Source organism: Uranotaenia lowii, chromosome 2 (assembly GCF_029784155.1).
Source record: "Uranotaenia lowii strain MFRU-FL chromosome 2, ASM2978415v1, whole genome shotgun sequence".
NCBI lineage: Eukaryota > Metazoa > Arthropoda > Insecta > Diptera > Culicidae > Uranotaenia > Uranotaenia lowii.
Genome location: NC_073692.1, coordinates 265,402,037 through 265,416,795, shown reverse-complemented (window position 1 = coordinate 265,416,795; position 14,759 = coordinate 265,402,037). Strand labels below are relative to the sequence as shown.

The following is a 14,759-nucleotide window of genomic DNA, read 5'->3' as shown; positions in this document are numbered from 1 at the left end:
CCCACCAACGAAATTTGCGAGATTTATTATGTATGTATATGTTTCGAGCTAGTTAAAGATAAGAAGTATCTGATGCATTCATAAGTTAACAACATTTAGAAAAATATGCGTATGCAAAGCTACGACGATGACAGTTGGATTGAGATTTTTATCTCAATACACAGCTGAAATATGTAGAGTTGCCCATGTTACCCCACTCTCCCCTACTAAAAAATCCATCTGCTTTGTTTTTAAATTCACCCTCAGATTGGTTAACGTTTATATGGTTTTTATGATGAAGCTTATAAGTAGCGATGGTGTGTTGTCTTGAAATATAATTGAAAAAAAAATTTTTTGCTGAGTATTTACTAGAATTTAACATCACGACAATCAATAAATTTATTACCTTCTTGTGGTTTTTTTTTTTGCAAAGCCAGAAATTGCTTGATTTTTACGTGATCAGATATTTCTTTAATCACAGTTTGGACCAATCGTTGTTGTTTATTTTTTAAAGGCGCTTGCGATTTTAACCCATTGTTTGAAGTAATTAAAAAATATATTTGAAGCATTTCTAAAGTTTTGGATGTTGACTTTATATACATGAAATTGAATATGTAATGTACGTATATTAAGTCTGATAAGGCTTGAAGCATACTGTTGGTGCCTTCTGATATTAACGATTGTTCTACGAAGATGGAGTGTAATTTGTCGCAATCAATATTTAAAAAATAAATAATAATAAATCTTTCTTTCATTCTTTGAAAATTACTATCTCACCCACTGAAACAAGCACAGGTAGTAGATATTGAATTTAACGTTTTTCCAATCTATAAAATAACAACAAAATACGAGAAGCAAACCATGTTCGAAACATTTGTACTTTATTAAAGACTTTCTAGGATTAACACTATTGCAACAGATTTATTGAAGAAAGTATTTCATCAAATTTATTGAATAAATCACAGTAATGTACAATGTAGAATTGTGGTGGTCACGTTATTTGGACAAAACCCACCAGTGAACATTTTTAAAGGTGGCGACCTTTTTTTTTTTTAAATTTTGAGCCCAGGAAGGGACACAACTGCATAACTGATCTTAAATTTTGAAGCAATACATACATTCAAAATACAGTACCGTTCACAATTCTATAGAAATGGGTACCCAGCGATCGCGGTTAAAAAAATCTGGTCATCAAGAAGGACAAGGATGCGTCGCACACGTATTTCCGGAAATTGTACCACACGGACTACAACGATCAAATTTTACACTCGCATTGTTGTTCACAAAATGGTGTCCACTCACACCAGCCATGTCACAAAAAGGTGCCAGGTGTCCTGATATTTCTGCGTTTGTCCTTTTTTGATAGAGACCACCCTGATTTTTAAAAAACGCATGAATTTTCCTGATTTTTGAAAAATGTTTTGTAAATGTCCTTATTTTCAAAACACATCAAAATTTAAACTATTTTTATAGTTGAATGATGAGAACATCAGACAAACTGGGCTTGTGATATAGCTCAGTTGGCAAGTCTGTTGTCTCCTGAGCCGATGTCCGCGAGTTCGAGCCCAAGAGTAAACATCGAACACAGTTGTACCGGATAGTTTTTCAATAACGGTCCGCCAACTGCAACGTTGATGAAGTCGCGAGTGCCATAAAGATTGTAAAACGACTATAATTGAAACAAAAAAAAAAAACAGACAAACTGAGATTAAATATTTTAACCGATAATTAACTTTGGTCCACATGATATTCGAATAGTGTTTTTCAATATAGATAAACTGCAGGGTAGCCAAGGTTCTGCTCGCTTCAATTGCATAGTTCAAGCGTCTTCAGAACCTGCATTTCGTCTTGTTTATGCTATTTAAGCTTAGCTGTAGTTAATTTCATCAATTTAGTGGTGTCATGATTTTTTTCATTGTGGTGTCCTGAATGTAGTATAAATACACCTGGCACCTCTGTACCACACCTTCGATTCATAGTGGTTTAGATTCATAAAAAGTTGGCTAAAACTCATATGTTGAAGTCAGTGAAAGCCAATTATTTTTGCTGGATTCTAAACCTCATGTTTGTATCAAATGATTTTACAATAAAAAATATTGAATTTTTCAGTATAATATGGCATGAATGGTTCAAGCAATTGTTAAAATCACTAAAGAAAATGTCAATTTCTTATTTTTACCCACTTTTCACACTTAATATTTGGAAAAAAATGCCAATTAATAATTTTTGCCGTTTTTATTAAGCCACTTTTTGTTGCGACAGTTGTCAAATACACAAAGGGTTTGGCTGAAATTATCGAAAGCAAGGTTAAAGGTTAAAATACAAAGTGTACTTGTTGGGAGGTGGCCTAAGATTTTTAATTCCTTCGATAGACTATTTCGCGTTCCACAATCCCAACTATGGTCTAGGCAAGTAATCGGTGGGCTTCAATGGTCCTTCTTCTTTCGCATGCACAGAACAGATAAACGCGTATGGTTTGGTTCCAAAAACACAACTTTAATTAAAACAAGTATATTGACTTTGAACTTATATTACATGGAGTTTACTTAAACTAAACATGAATATACATGACCGTGCTAATTGGTGATCGAACGAGTACTGACTCTACAACTAAGCCTACGCTAGAATCCCCATTTGACCACTCACTGCTCCCTCTTATGTAACCTTTGCCAGAAATTCTCCCGTAGCAAGAGCCTTGAGAGCCCGCGGCATCATTGATGGCTCCAATTGATCGTTACTGACGGTAATAATGATGATCCTCTCGAAATTTGATCCACTATTTGGGAGGGAGAAAAATTGCTCCCACTAAAACGATTGTTTGTAACTGCCATCGCTAGCTGACCACGACAGGTTTGTATCTACGCAGCACAATTTCAAAAACCATTTGGGGGATAATCAATCAGGGTGAGGTGATCGCTTTTTGACTCCAACATTCTCACCCACCCTGAAATTTCCAGAAATTTCTGAAAAGAAACAAAGTATCCTCTTCGACGTACAATTTGATATTTTTGAATTGTTGAAATTATTGGGATTCACTATCACTGTAGATTGGTAAAACGCAAACCTTCTCGGCCTCTCGTGTAATTGATCCAGATGCCGTTTTTAATTTCACCACACGTACAGTGCCATCGGACCCAGGGTACACCTCTTCTATCCTGCCCATCCTCCAGTTGCAGGGCGCAGTACGCTCATCACAAACAACAACTAACCGTCCAACTTCGACCTTTACAGGAGACTTCCAACGTTTGTTTCTTCCTTGCAGCAGGCTAAGATATTCGTGATGCCATCGTTTCCAAAATAACTGTTTCTTTTTACATATCAACTGAAAATGGCTGAGACGATTATCAGGGCATGCTTCCATATCTTCTTCGGGCAAATCCTGCAAACTAGTACCAATGATAAAGTGAGCCGGAGTTAGCGGTTCCAAATCAGTCGGATCATCCTTCAACGGCATAATCGGGCGTGAGTTTAGGCAAGCTTCAGCTTGAATTACGAGTGTTGATAAATCTTCTGGTGGAAGAGGGGTTTCGCCAATCACAATCAACAAATGTTTCTTTGCCGACCGAACCGCAGCCTCCCAAAGCCCCCCAAAATGCGGAGAGGCAGGAGGACTAAAGTGCCACTGAATCATCAGCCTTGAGCATTCCTTGGAAACCTTTTCATGATGCGTTTTATTTTTTAACAGACGCTGCAACTCTACAAATTTGTTTCTTGCGCCAACAAAATTGGTTCCATTATCTGAAAAGATTTGTGAACAAAATCCGCGCCTAGAAATGAACCGTTGCAAAGCCTTAATGAAACAATCGGTAGACAGATCCGTCACGAGCTCCATGTGGACAGCCTTTGTGCACATGCATATAAAGATAGCTACGTAGGCCTTGACCGCTGGGCGACGGGGAGCTGGTCTAGTGTACATTGGCCCAAAATAGTCCACACCTGTATTTGCGAATGGTCGGGACTCCGTTACACGGACCGCTGGTAAGTCTCCCATCAGCTGTTGAATGGGCGTAGGCCTTGACCGGAAACACTTGATGCATTTATGCACTATTTGCTTGGCAACGCTTCTGCCGCCTAGTGGCCAGAATTTTTGGCGAACCGATGCAAGAAGGAGCTGAGGTCCGGCATGCATAAGGCGAAGATGATAATGCTCAAAAATTAATCGGGTGATGATATGTCTTGCAGGTAGGATCACTGGATTTTTGAAACCGGCAATTTCGGAAGAATTTTTCAAACGACCACCTAAACGAACCAATCCATCCTCGTCTAAAAACGGGCGAAACCATTTCAACGGAGATTTTGAGGAGACATCTTCGTTTTTCCTTAGTGCTGTAATTTCCGCCGCAAACGTTTCCTGTTGAACTCGATGAATCAAAACTCTTTCAGCTTCTTTTATTTCAGCGCTGGACAGAAATGCATTAGGTTCACCTTCTAATTTTTTTTGAATCAGTTTCATAAAGCGTAATAAATATGCCGTTTTCCTAATCATTTCAAAATAACTAGAGAATTTCCCAAAAAACCATTCATTGAAGTCAGCGTAGCTCGATCCTGTTGCAGCAACTGTTGTGCGTCGTAGCTCGTCATTTCCAACGTCTGCTGGAATATCATCTGATGAAGTTGGCCACTGTTCCCTGTTTTCCTTCAACCATGCTGGTCCGTTCCACCAGAAATGATTATCCACTATGTTTGTAGGTGATATTCCTCTTGAGATTAGATCTGCCGGATTGTCTAAGCCTGATACATGTCGCCATTCACATCCGTTTGTTAGAGTTTGAATTTTTGATACTCTGTTGGCTACAAAGGTAGTCCACGTCAGTGGTGGAGCTTGAATCCATCTCAACACGCAGGTCGAGTCTGTCCAAAAAATAGTGCCGATGGTTTGGATTTTTACCGCTTTTCTCACCTTCTCCTCGAGTTCAGCAACTAGCAGCGCTCCACATAGCTCTAAGCGCGGAATGCTCTGGCATTTTAATGGTGCTACCTTTGATTTAGACGACAACAACTGAATTTTAACCGCGCCTTGGGCATCGAAACTCCGAACATAAATACAACCACCGAACGCTCGCTCTGACGCGTCCGAAAAGCAATGAAATTCCACTGTAATTGCATTAGGCAAAATAACGCAACGGTTCACCTGGATCTGATTGAAAACAGGTAGCTGATAGTAGTAGTTCCTCCAAATCTCACCCACCGTAGAAGGCACAGGTTGATCCCAGCCCAACCTATTTCCGCATTCATCTTTAAGAGTCCAGAGCTGCTGCATCAATATCTTTGCCTTGGTTATTGCTGCACCAAGTAATCCCAATGGGTCAAAAAGCGTGGCAATAACCGATAAAATACGACGTTTGGTTAAAGTTTCGTGTTCAGGAAGCACAGGTACATTGAAACGAAACATGAGAACATCTGAGTTGGGTAGCCAAGATAACCCAAGAGTTTTCACCGATGGATCTGCGTCGAGATGTATCGATGAATCCAAAATTGCCAGGTTTTCCTTAGACACACTCTCCAAAATTTGTTTAGCGTTCGAAGCGAATTTTCGGAGACGGAATCCACCGCAAGTAGCAGCTTTTTCCAGCTGAATCCTCAGCTCGAGTGCTGTCTCAGCGTCGTCCGCCCCCGTAATAACGTCATCCATGTAAGTATCCTCCAAATATGCTTTCGCTGCCAACGGAAATCGATGCCTTTCATCTAACGCCAATTGCTTCAGAACCCTTGTTGCCAGGAAGGGCGCGGCCTTCGTCCCGTAAGTAATTGTGTTCAGTTCATACGTTTTAACTTCGTTTAATGGAGAGGCGCGCCATAGAATGGTTTGCAACGGCCTATCCTTAGGGTTGACCAGCACCTGTCGAAACATTTTCTCCACGTCTGCTACTACTAATATCTGTTTCGTTCGGCATCGGAGTATAATTTCTCTTAAATCATCCTGAATGACAGGGCCAGTAAGTAGAAGATCGTTCAGTGAACATCCTGAAGAAGTTTTGCAGGATGCATCAAAAACCACTCTTAATCGGGTAGTTGTGCTGTCCTCTTTAATAACAGGGTGGTGTGGTAAATAACATCGCTTAACTGAACTAACCTCCTGGGGAATAATTTCTTGCATATGCCCTAACATTTCGTATTCGGCCATAAACAAAAGATATTGTTTTCGAAGTTCTTCGTTTCTTGCTAATCGTCTCTCGGTGGAATGTAAACGTCTCAAGGCAATATCCTTCGAGCTTCCTAATTGGCCCCAAATGTTGGTAATTTTTGGAAGTGACACTATATAACGGCCCTCTCCATTACGCTTTATGGATTCCCGGAACATATCTTCACAACGTTGTTCCTCTGGTGAGTATTTCCGGCTGGTTCCAACTTCTTCTGCAGCCCAGAATCGTGTGAGAATTTCTTCCAATTTCGCTTCCATAGAAACGTGGCAATTAAGTTTTAGTGATTGACTTGGATCCGCGAGCCCTCCACTAACGATCCATCCAAATACAGACTCTGTAAGTGCCGGCATGCCATCCCCTAAGGAAATTCTACGGCCAGTCTCAAAATATTCAAAAAATGCCTCGATTCCAAGAACGATGTCGACCGACTTGGATTCGAAAAATGACGGATCTGCCAGTTTAAATCCGTCTGGTATTTTCCATTCCCTTGTGTTGATTGTAGTAGTTGGTAGATTCGCTGTTACCCTTGGAAGCACAAGAAAACTCATTGGCTTGTTGAAGTTAGAGTTTTTAGACTTGATAACAGCGTGCACTCTTTGCTTCACCTTTAAAGAGGCTTGACCAATTCCAGACACGGAAATTTGAACCCTTTCGCGTGACAAGTTAATCCTTTGACTTAATGTTTCTGTAATGAAGTTACTTTCCGAACCCGAATCCAGGAGCGCTCGAGCCGGAACCTGACAGCCTATGTCATCCTCAATCAACACCACTGCAGTCGCTAATAAAATTCGTGAAGTGTTATAAGCGTTGCAATTAGAAACGGTAGTGCTTGTAGTCGCCGTGGTAGTCACTTCAAAAGACGGGTTTGATTCTTCAGCCTCCTCCGTAGCTGATGACGTGTTGCTGATCCTAACCTGGGAATCCTCCAGAACTCCATCCTGCCGGTTGGTTTTGAAGCATACGAGCGTATGGTGTCGCCCTTTACAGATTCTACACGAGAATCTTGACTGGCATTCCTTAGCATGGTGACCAATTCTAAAGCAATTCCGGCACAACGAATGACTTTTCAAAAACGCATCTCGTTCGTTTACTGGAAGATGTCTAAAATCGGAGCATTGATGCAAAAGATGATCCTCCTTACATAACGCACATTGAATTCCAATTGACTGTGCAGTAGCGTAACTCGTTCTAAGTAAAGTGGGCCTTGATCTATTTGTAGAATTTTGATTAACTCCTTTAGATTCTATCACTTTCGGCGGAAGCGATTCCAGGATCCTAATACGTCGATGGAGAAAACTGATTAAATCTTCTATGGTATCCTGTTCTTCTGTTGAGGAATGCTCTTCCCAAGATCGACGAGTTACATGATCCAGACGTGCAGTGAGGAAATTAACCAACAACAAATCTTTATAATCGTTAACATGAACCACCTGGTCAAGAGTGTGAACTATTCTCTCGAATCCATCTAAAAGGGACTGGAGCTCCGTCACCGATTCCTTGTGCATCGTGGGTAGGCCAAACAGGGAGCTAATCTGTCTTCTCTTTAATAGCTTACTATTACTGTACCGATTGACGAGTGTGTCCCATGCTACCTGATAATTAGCTTGTGATACTTGAATAGGATCTAGTAGGGCCCTGGCTTCTCCTTGCAAGCATCCTTTCAGATAATAGAACTTTTCAATATCTGGAAGTTCTGGTTTAACATGAATTAAGGAAATAAACAGATCTCTAAACCCGAGCCATTCATCAATATCACCTGAGAAGGAAGGTAACTTGATTTGAGGTAGTCTAATATGGTCATGTGTTTCTTGAATTGTCGAATCTAATCCCCTAGGCAACTGTCCAGAACTATTCGGTACGGTACGATCCTTAACCTTGCTCAACATGAAAGCCTTTGCTTGATAATAAAGATTACTAAACTCTCGTCTTTTCCGCTCAATATTTGGATTATCTTCCTCAACATGTTCCTCGTGTGATTGAATATCTATCATCACATTTTCGAAACCTTCCCACAGCTCGTCCAACCTTGTAAGCCGCACCTCGATCATCTCCGTCATGGTATCGTCCGTAAAATCCTCCACAAATCGGAAAATGTCCTGTAGGGATGCCTGGATGTTGGAACATTTCACCGTCAGGTGCCTCAGTGATGGGTCTTCCTTCTTCGTAGTTCTTGAGCCCGGCATGACGTTGCGTAACCTCAACAAAAAAATCAGGGGCACTTCAGGTTGTTGTTATCCGCAATGCTTCACTTATGGTGATACTCAATGTCCAAACGCCCAAAAGACAGAACGTCTCCGAGGTGAAATGTCGCAAATTGAGATAGTCGTTCTGGCGAACGGTTGATTCTCAGGGAATGCGTAGGTAGTAATTCGAAGAGGATACAAATTTTTATTTAAAAGGGGTGTATTAACTGTGCCCAAGCGACGGTAGAACATACACTATTCTAAGGTTATTTACCTGAGAAACCTTTTCCTGCGCTGCCTCTTCTTCTAATGTGGTCGACTTCTTGGTGATTGGTAGATAATCCTGGAAAAACAGGCGGCCGGCCTGTCAGTATTTGGTTCTGCCAAGTTAGTCCTCTACGTTCCTCCGTATTGTGATTAGGATGTATTCGTTCGAACCCAGAACCCAGAAACAATGGTTTCTGCGGTTATCCGGAAAATCGTTCCTCGAGTAGTTTGAACCACGTGCACGCAAAAGAATAATGTGTTAGCGGGGTCCTGAACTGTGGCTGAACATATACTGGTAATCTGTGTCTTATATTTTACCTGACAAAAGTAACACGATGCCTATCCAGTATTTCGATAATCAGCTTCGTCCATCCAATCGATTTTGTAAATTTCTAACAATGATGTGGAAATGTGGTTCGTGCAAGATGGCTAATTAGGACGCCGGCATGCAATGGCGAGCCTTCCCTCCAACTCCAAACGTAATGGCGCCAAGTTCCAACAAAACCACAATGGCCCTTGGTATAAGGTATTGGCACGTCAATTTACTGCCCCGTGGTTCCTCATATCCGGTTCGAAGGACCAATGTTGGGAGGTGGCCTAAGATTTTTAATTCCTTCGATAGACTATTTCGCGTTCCACAATCCCAACTATGGTCTAGGCAAGTAATCGGTGGGCTTCAATGGTCCTTCTTCTTTCGCATGCACAGAACAGATAAACGCGTATGGTTTGGTTCCAAAAACACAACTTTAATTAAAACAAGTATATTGACTTTGAACTTATATTACATGGAGTTTACTTAAACTAAACATGAATATACATGACCGTGCTAATTGGTGATCGAACGAGTACTGACTCTACAACTAAGCCTACGCTAGAATCCCCATTTGACCACTCACTGCTCCCTCTTATGTAACCTTTGCCAGAAATTCTCCCGTAGCAAGAGCCTTGAGAGCCCGCGGCATCATTGATGGCTCCAATTGATCGTTACTGACGGTAATAATGATGATCCTCTCGAAATTTGATCCACTATTTGGGAGGGAGAAAAATTGCTCCCACTAAAACGATTGTTTGTAACTGCCATCGCTAGCTGACCACGACAGGTTTGTATCTACGCAGCACAATTTCCAAAACCATTTGGGGGATAATCAATCAGGGTGAGGTGATCGCTTTTTGACTCCAACAGTACTGATTCTCTATATTTTGTTTCACTGCGCTACACGTGTTTTCCGAGTGTTCACTTCTCTGTCAAACTGTTAAATAAATTTGTCAGCTACTTCCTTCTTTTTTCATTTTTTCCAAACATTATTATTTAATTTTCCACTATCCATTTCTAAATGAAGAGTTAATCACCGTAAATTTTATTTTGTGAAATTATTTTATCGGCTATATCGGTGAAATTTATATTCTTCGAGAAAGAATATTTAATAATAAATATTTAATAATATCGGTGAAATTTATATTCTTCGAGAAAGAATATTTAAGAATTGAAAGATTATAGACGGATAGAAGATAACTACAATTCTATCTGTATCAACCACTGCAAGGTAGTAGGCCCGTGAGGAACAAATCGATGAAATGTGATGAAAAGTTTTCAAATTAAAATTACCCTTCCGCTCATTTTCAACATCTTTCATCTTATTCTAATCTTCTATCCGTCTATAATCTTTCAATTCTTAAATATTCTTTCTCGAAGAATATAAATTTCACCGATATAGCCGATAAAATAATTTCACTATCCATTTCCTATTCATACTGTTCCGAACGAGAAATGAGAATTCGGTATCAATTTTACAAAAAGGCGGATGCGAATTTTCGAAGCAGCGATGATCTTTTCGCCCTTTTGGAAATCGATATAGAAATGTCATTGGCAATATAGCAGAGGCCAGTGTGTTAAATACGAAGCCCAATCAGCGGGACCTCATCAGGTCGTCAGCAACCCAGCTCCTTCGCCATATTGAGCTCGGGACAAGCAGTCACGCTTTTGGGCTGTCACCAAACTACCACGGGAGTCGAAGGAAAACGGTTTAGTCCCAGGAGCACCCGAGGAAGTCTACCGGAAGGTTCGAGCGGACGGAAGTCGACGGTGGTACCACCAACCAGCATTACCAGCAAGGGCTAGGCCCCCCAGGTCAGATCGTAGTCATAAGTAAAGTGGGAGGTTCAGCAGTGCAAAAGTTTTGGTAATATACACTTTATGAGAAGCGCAGCTAGTTTGGGAGTTTTCTTTGCATGCAATTTGATATTCCCTGTGATTTGTTTTGTGGATAAGCGTACCGCCTTGAGGCCCAAAAAAGGGAGTCTCTGAGACGCGGGCAGAAGTGGTAAGACGTTTCTTACAACTGAAGCGGGTAGAACCTTGGTTGGCCTGCAGTTTATATCGAAAAACACCATTTGAATATCATCTGAACCAAAGATTATCATTGGTTAAGCTATTTTATAACAGATTTGTTTGATGTTCTCATCATCTATATATAGGGGAGAATGAGGATACTTGATCCCTGGGGATACTTGATTCCTTAGCTATATCTCGAAACTGGAATGTCTTACAAAGATCAAATGTTCTAGAAAAATGTGCCAAAATGAGCAAAATAACAATGCTTGTAGTTTAAAAAATTTTAACAAAATAATTGTTTGAGTAATTGAACTTTGTTTGAAAAATTTCACAAAATGTAACTTGAAGATCTTTTTTCATCACTTTAAAATCTTCCTTACATGAGAAAATTATGAAAAAATTTTTGTTCCAATGTATCAATCGTTCGAGCCTAAAATGAACTTCATATTGCCAGATTTTCAAAGCAATGGAAAACTCTCAACTTTTTTCAGAATTTTTTTTCTAAAATGTTGATTATGGGTACAATTGATCCCCTAGAGTTGGCTTCAATTGATCCCCCTTCCAAACGGCATATGCTTCTTCTGAATTGATCGTTATGATTGCTGATTTGCGAAATTACTAATATTTATCCGAAAACTAATATTTATCAAACAATTGTCTGAAGAAAAGAGCAAAAATAATCAATTTTCTCTTAATTATAAAAAATAGCGCCTTTAAGTATGCAATGCTATTAGCGTTGAGACAAAGTTATAGAATTTTCTTCTTATGTCTGCTATAAATTGTGAAATGAGAACAAACATGACCAAAATAGTCAATTAACATTCTATCTTGGGGTTTTGTTTAATTTTTATACAAGGATTAGGGCTTCCTGAATAAAAGATCAAGTCTCCTTCAATAGGGGATCAAGTCTGCCCTAACTTCAGAAAAATCGCAATTTTTTTACTCCCACGAAAATGCTTTTAGTTCATCAACGGGTTCAAGTATCGTTCTAATTTTTGGAGCATAGAAACTTGAAATTACAAGCTGTCAAAAAATGTCAAAAACGGCGAGTTGCTAAATTTTTCCAAAAAGATATGGTGAAAATAAGAAAAGGGGATCAAGTATCCCCACTCTCCCCTATAAAAAGCAATTATCTGTATGTTTGTTTGTTTGTTTGTTTGTCCTCTATAGACTCAGCCGTCTTAAGAGCTAGAGGTCTGAAATTTGGCATGGATACTCATTAGGTCCAGGAAGGATGAAAAATGTTTTCAGATTTTTGGATGACCCCTTCTGAAGGGGGTCGTCCATACAACACAAATATGGTTTTCGCGATATTGACGTTATTTTTTGTCGGATCGTGTTGAAAATTTGCACTTGAGTATTTTGACAGACGAGAAATCGATTGCAGTTATCAAATTTAGGGTCAGGGGTCGGCCAAAGAGGTCGTCCATATTCACTGATTAATGTTTTTGCGATATTGGCGTTATTGTACACCGGATTGTGATGAAAATTTGCACATGAGTGTTTTGACAGACGAGAAATCGATTGCAGTTATCAAATTTAGGGTCAGGGGTCGGCCAAAGAGGTCGTCCATATTCACTGATTAATGTTTTTGCGATATTGGCGTTATTGTACACCGGATTGTGATGAAAATTTGCACATGAGTGTTTTGAGAGACGAGAAATCGATTACAGTTATCAAATTTAGGATCAGGGGTCGGCCAAAGGGGTCGTCCATATTCACTGATTAATGTTTTTGCGATTTTGACGTTATTCTACATTGGATTGAGATGAAAATTTCCGCATAGGAGTTTTGAGGGACGCTCTTTTGCTTTCAGGTTTCAAATCTTGACTCAGGGGTCGGCAAAAGGGGTTATTATCTGTTAGCTGTTTTTACGATATTCTCTTGATTGAGCATAGAATTGTAATGAAAATTGACACATGGGAGTTTAACAGAAAAGATAATTGATTTCAGGTGTCAAGTTTTGAATCGTGGTCAAAAAGAGGCCGTCCATGTCAGTTGCTCACTGTTTTCGCGATATTGTCGTGATCATGCATCGGATTGAGATGAAAATGTTCAGATGAGGGTTATAAACTATGAGCAATTGACTCCAGGTAGCATGTTCCGTGTCAAGGGTCGGCGAAAAGGGCGTCTATATTCACTGTTCACTGTTTTCAAGTTCCTGACGTTATTTTACACATAATTTGAAAAGAAAAAATGGCACAAGGGAGTTTTGAGGAACGTAAAGTTGGTTTCAATTATCGAATTTCGGGCCATGGGACAGAAAAAGAGGGTTTCATTGAAAGTTCAGTGTTTTGTGCAATAATTTTGTTGGAGGCAGTTAATTGCTACAATTTGAGTATGAAGGTCAAACAAAAGAGTCGTGCACATAAAGAAATAGTACATGTTTCCGCCATAATGTCTAGATTTTGCAACCGATCGAGAAGAAAACACTCTCACATAAATTTTAATAAAAAGTCAATCAACCGTTTAATTTGAATTTCAAGTAATAGTAATAGTAGCAAATTTAAACACTGTTGAATTTTTCCCTCAAAATTGTCGAAAGAATGTTTCGAATTCATCTTCTAAACTCATTTTGACGTACCAATGATTTAAAGCGAAACGAAGTTCGTACGGGATCAGCTAGTTTAACTTTAAATTCAGTTATAATTTTAATATTTTTTTAAAATCAAAATAAATCAGGCCATTTTAAAGGCCATTTTTTTTTTTTAAAGCAGGACAGTTCAAGCGTTTTTGAAAAATCAGGACGGTCTCTCGAAAATCAGGACACCTGGCACCTCGATTCCGTGGTATGTGCCTTTGAAGCACACGAAAACTGTTCTTAGTTCCTCAGTAAAGGAACTAGATGGACTAGAATTTATTCTAGTCCTTTCCAAGGAATATTTAAATATTCCTTGAGTTCGTTCTATAAGTCAGAACTGTCGTTATTTAAATAAGTATCTCATGCTTTTCACATTTAAGAAGATTTTCATTTTTATTTAATTTGGAAAAGCAACGTGAACTAGTAGGTATACTTTTTGAAACTTTTTTCATTTTTTTGATGGTGATCGTTGATGCATTAATGCTACAATATCTTTCAATTTTTTTTTAACACAATTAAAAAGAAGAGGAAAGGAGAAAAGGTTTTTTTTAATAACATTTAAATTGGAAATGATAGCTTAAAAATAAAAAAAAAATTTATCGCACAATTTAAGAAGAAAAAATGAATCTCGGAATCAATTTGAATATGAAATCAACCAAAAAAAAAAAAGGATTTTTTTTATTCAATTTCGATTTTTCATTAGTTTAGAGTTTCTGTTTTGATGGATCAAAGTAGCTGTAACGATTGAGCATTTGAGTCCCTCAAGGCAGTAATATTGGACCGCTGCTATTTATACTTTATGTCAATAATATCCAGAACATTCCCTTACATGGCGTCCCAAGACTGTTTGCAGACGATACGGTCTTTTTTTAACCAGGGAAATGCTTTAGGCTTATTTTTAGGCAAGTAGAAGAAGATCTTACAGTTCTTTTGAGATATTTCAAAGCAAAGTTTTTCCGAAAACTAAATATAGGGTGTTTCATTCAGCAAGAAAAATAGTTCTCCTTCATGAAGATCCTGAGAGTTAACGTAATTGAGAAAGTTATGAACTTTGAATACCTTGGGCTATTGTTAAATGAGACCTTATCATGGAAATATCATATAATGCAATTGGAAAGCAAGGTCTCATCACTGTGTGAAATGCTTTGGCGCCTAAAGCAATGACGTGGCACAACATGTCTCACTAAAATTCTATTACGCATTTGTTAATTCTGATCTAAATTATTTAATCGTTCTTTGGTGAAGAGCTTCAGTATCCCTTCAAACACGCCTAC

At 39.0% G+C, this 14,759-nt stretch overlaps 1 protein-coding gene across 1 annotated transcript; it reads right to left on the bottom strand.

Annotated features, from left to right (window-relative positions):
- Positions 1–3,001: 3,001 nt before the first annotated feature.
- LOC129742610 (uncharacterized) lies at positions 3,002–8,305 on the bottom strand. Its single transcript, XM_055734536.1, has one exon. The coding sequence runs from the start codon at positions 8,303–8,305 to the stop codon at positions 3,002–3,004; it is 5,304 nt and encodes a 1,767-aa protein (XP_055590511.1).
- Between the last annotated feature and the right edge of the window lie 6,454 nt (positions 8,306–14,759).

Coding starts and splice junctions, on each gene's coding strand:
- LOC129742610 (XM_055734536.1), bottom strand. CDS start 8,305: ATGCCGGGCTCAAGAACTACGAAGAAGGAAGACCCATCACTGAGGCAC.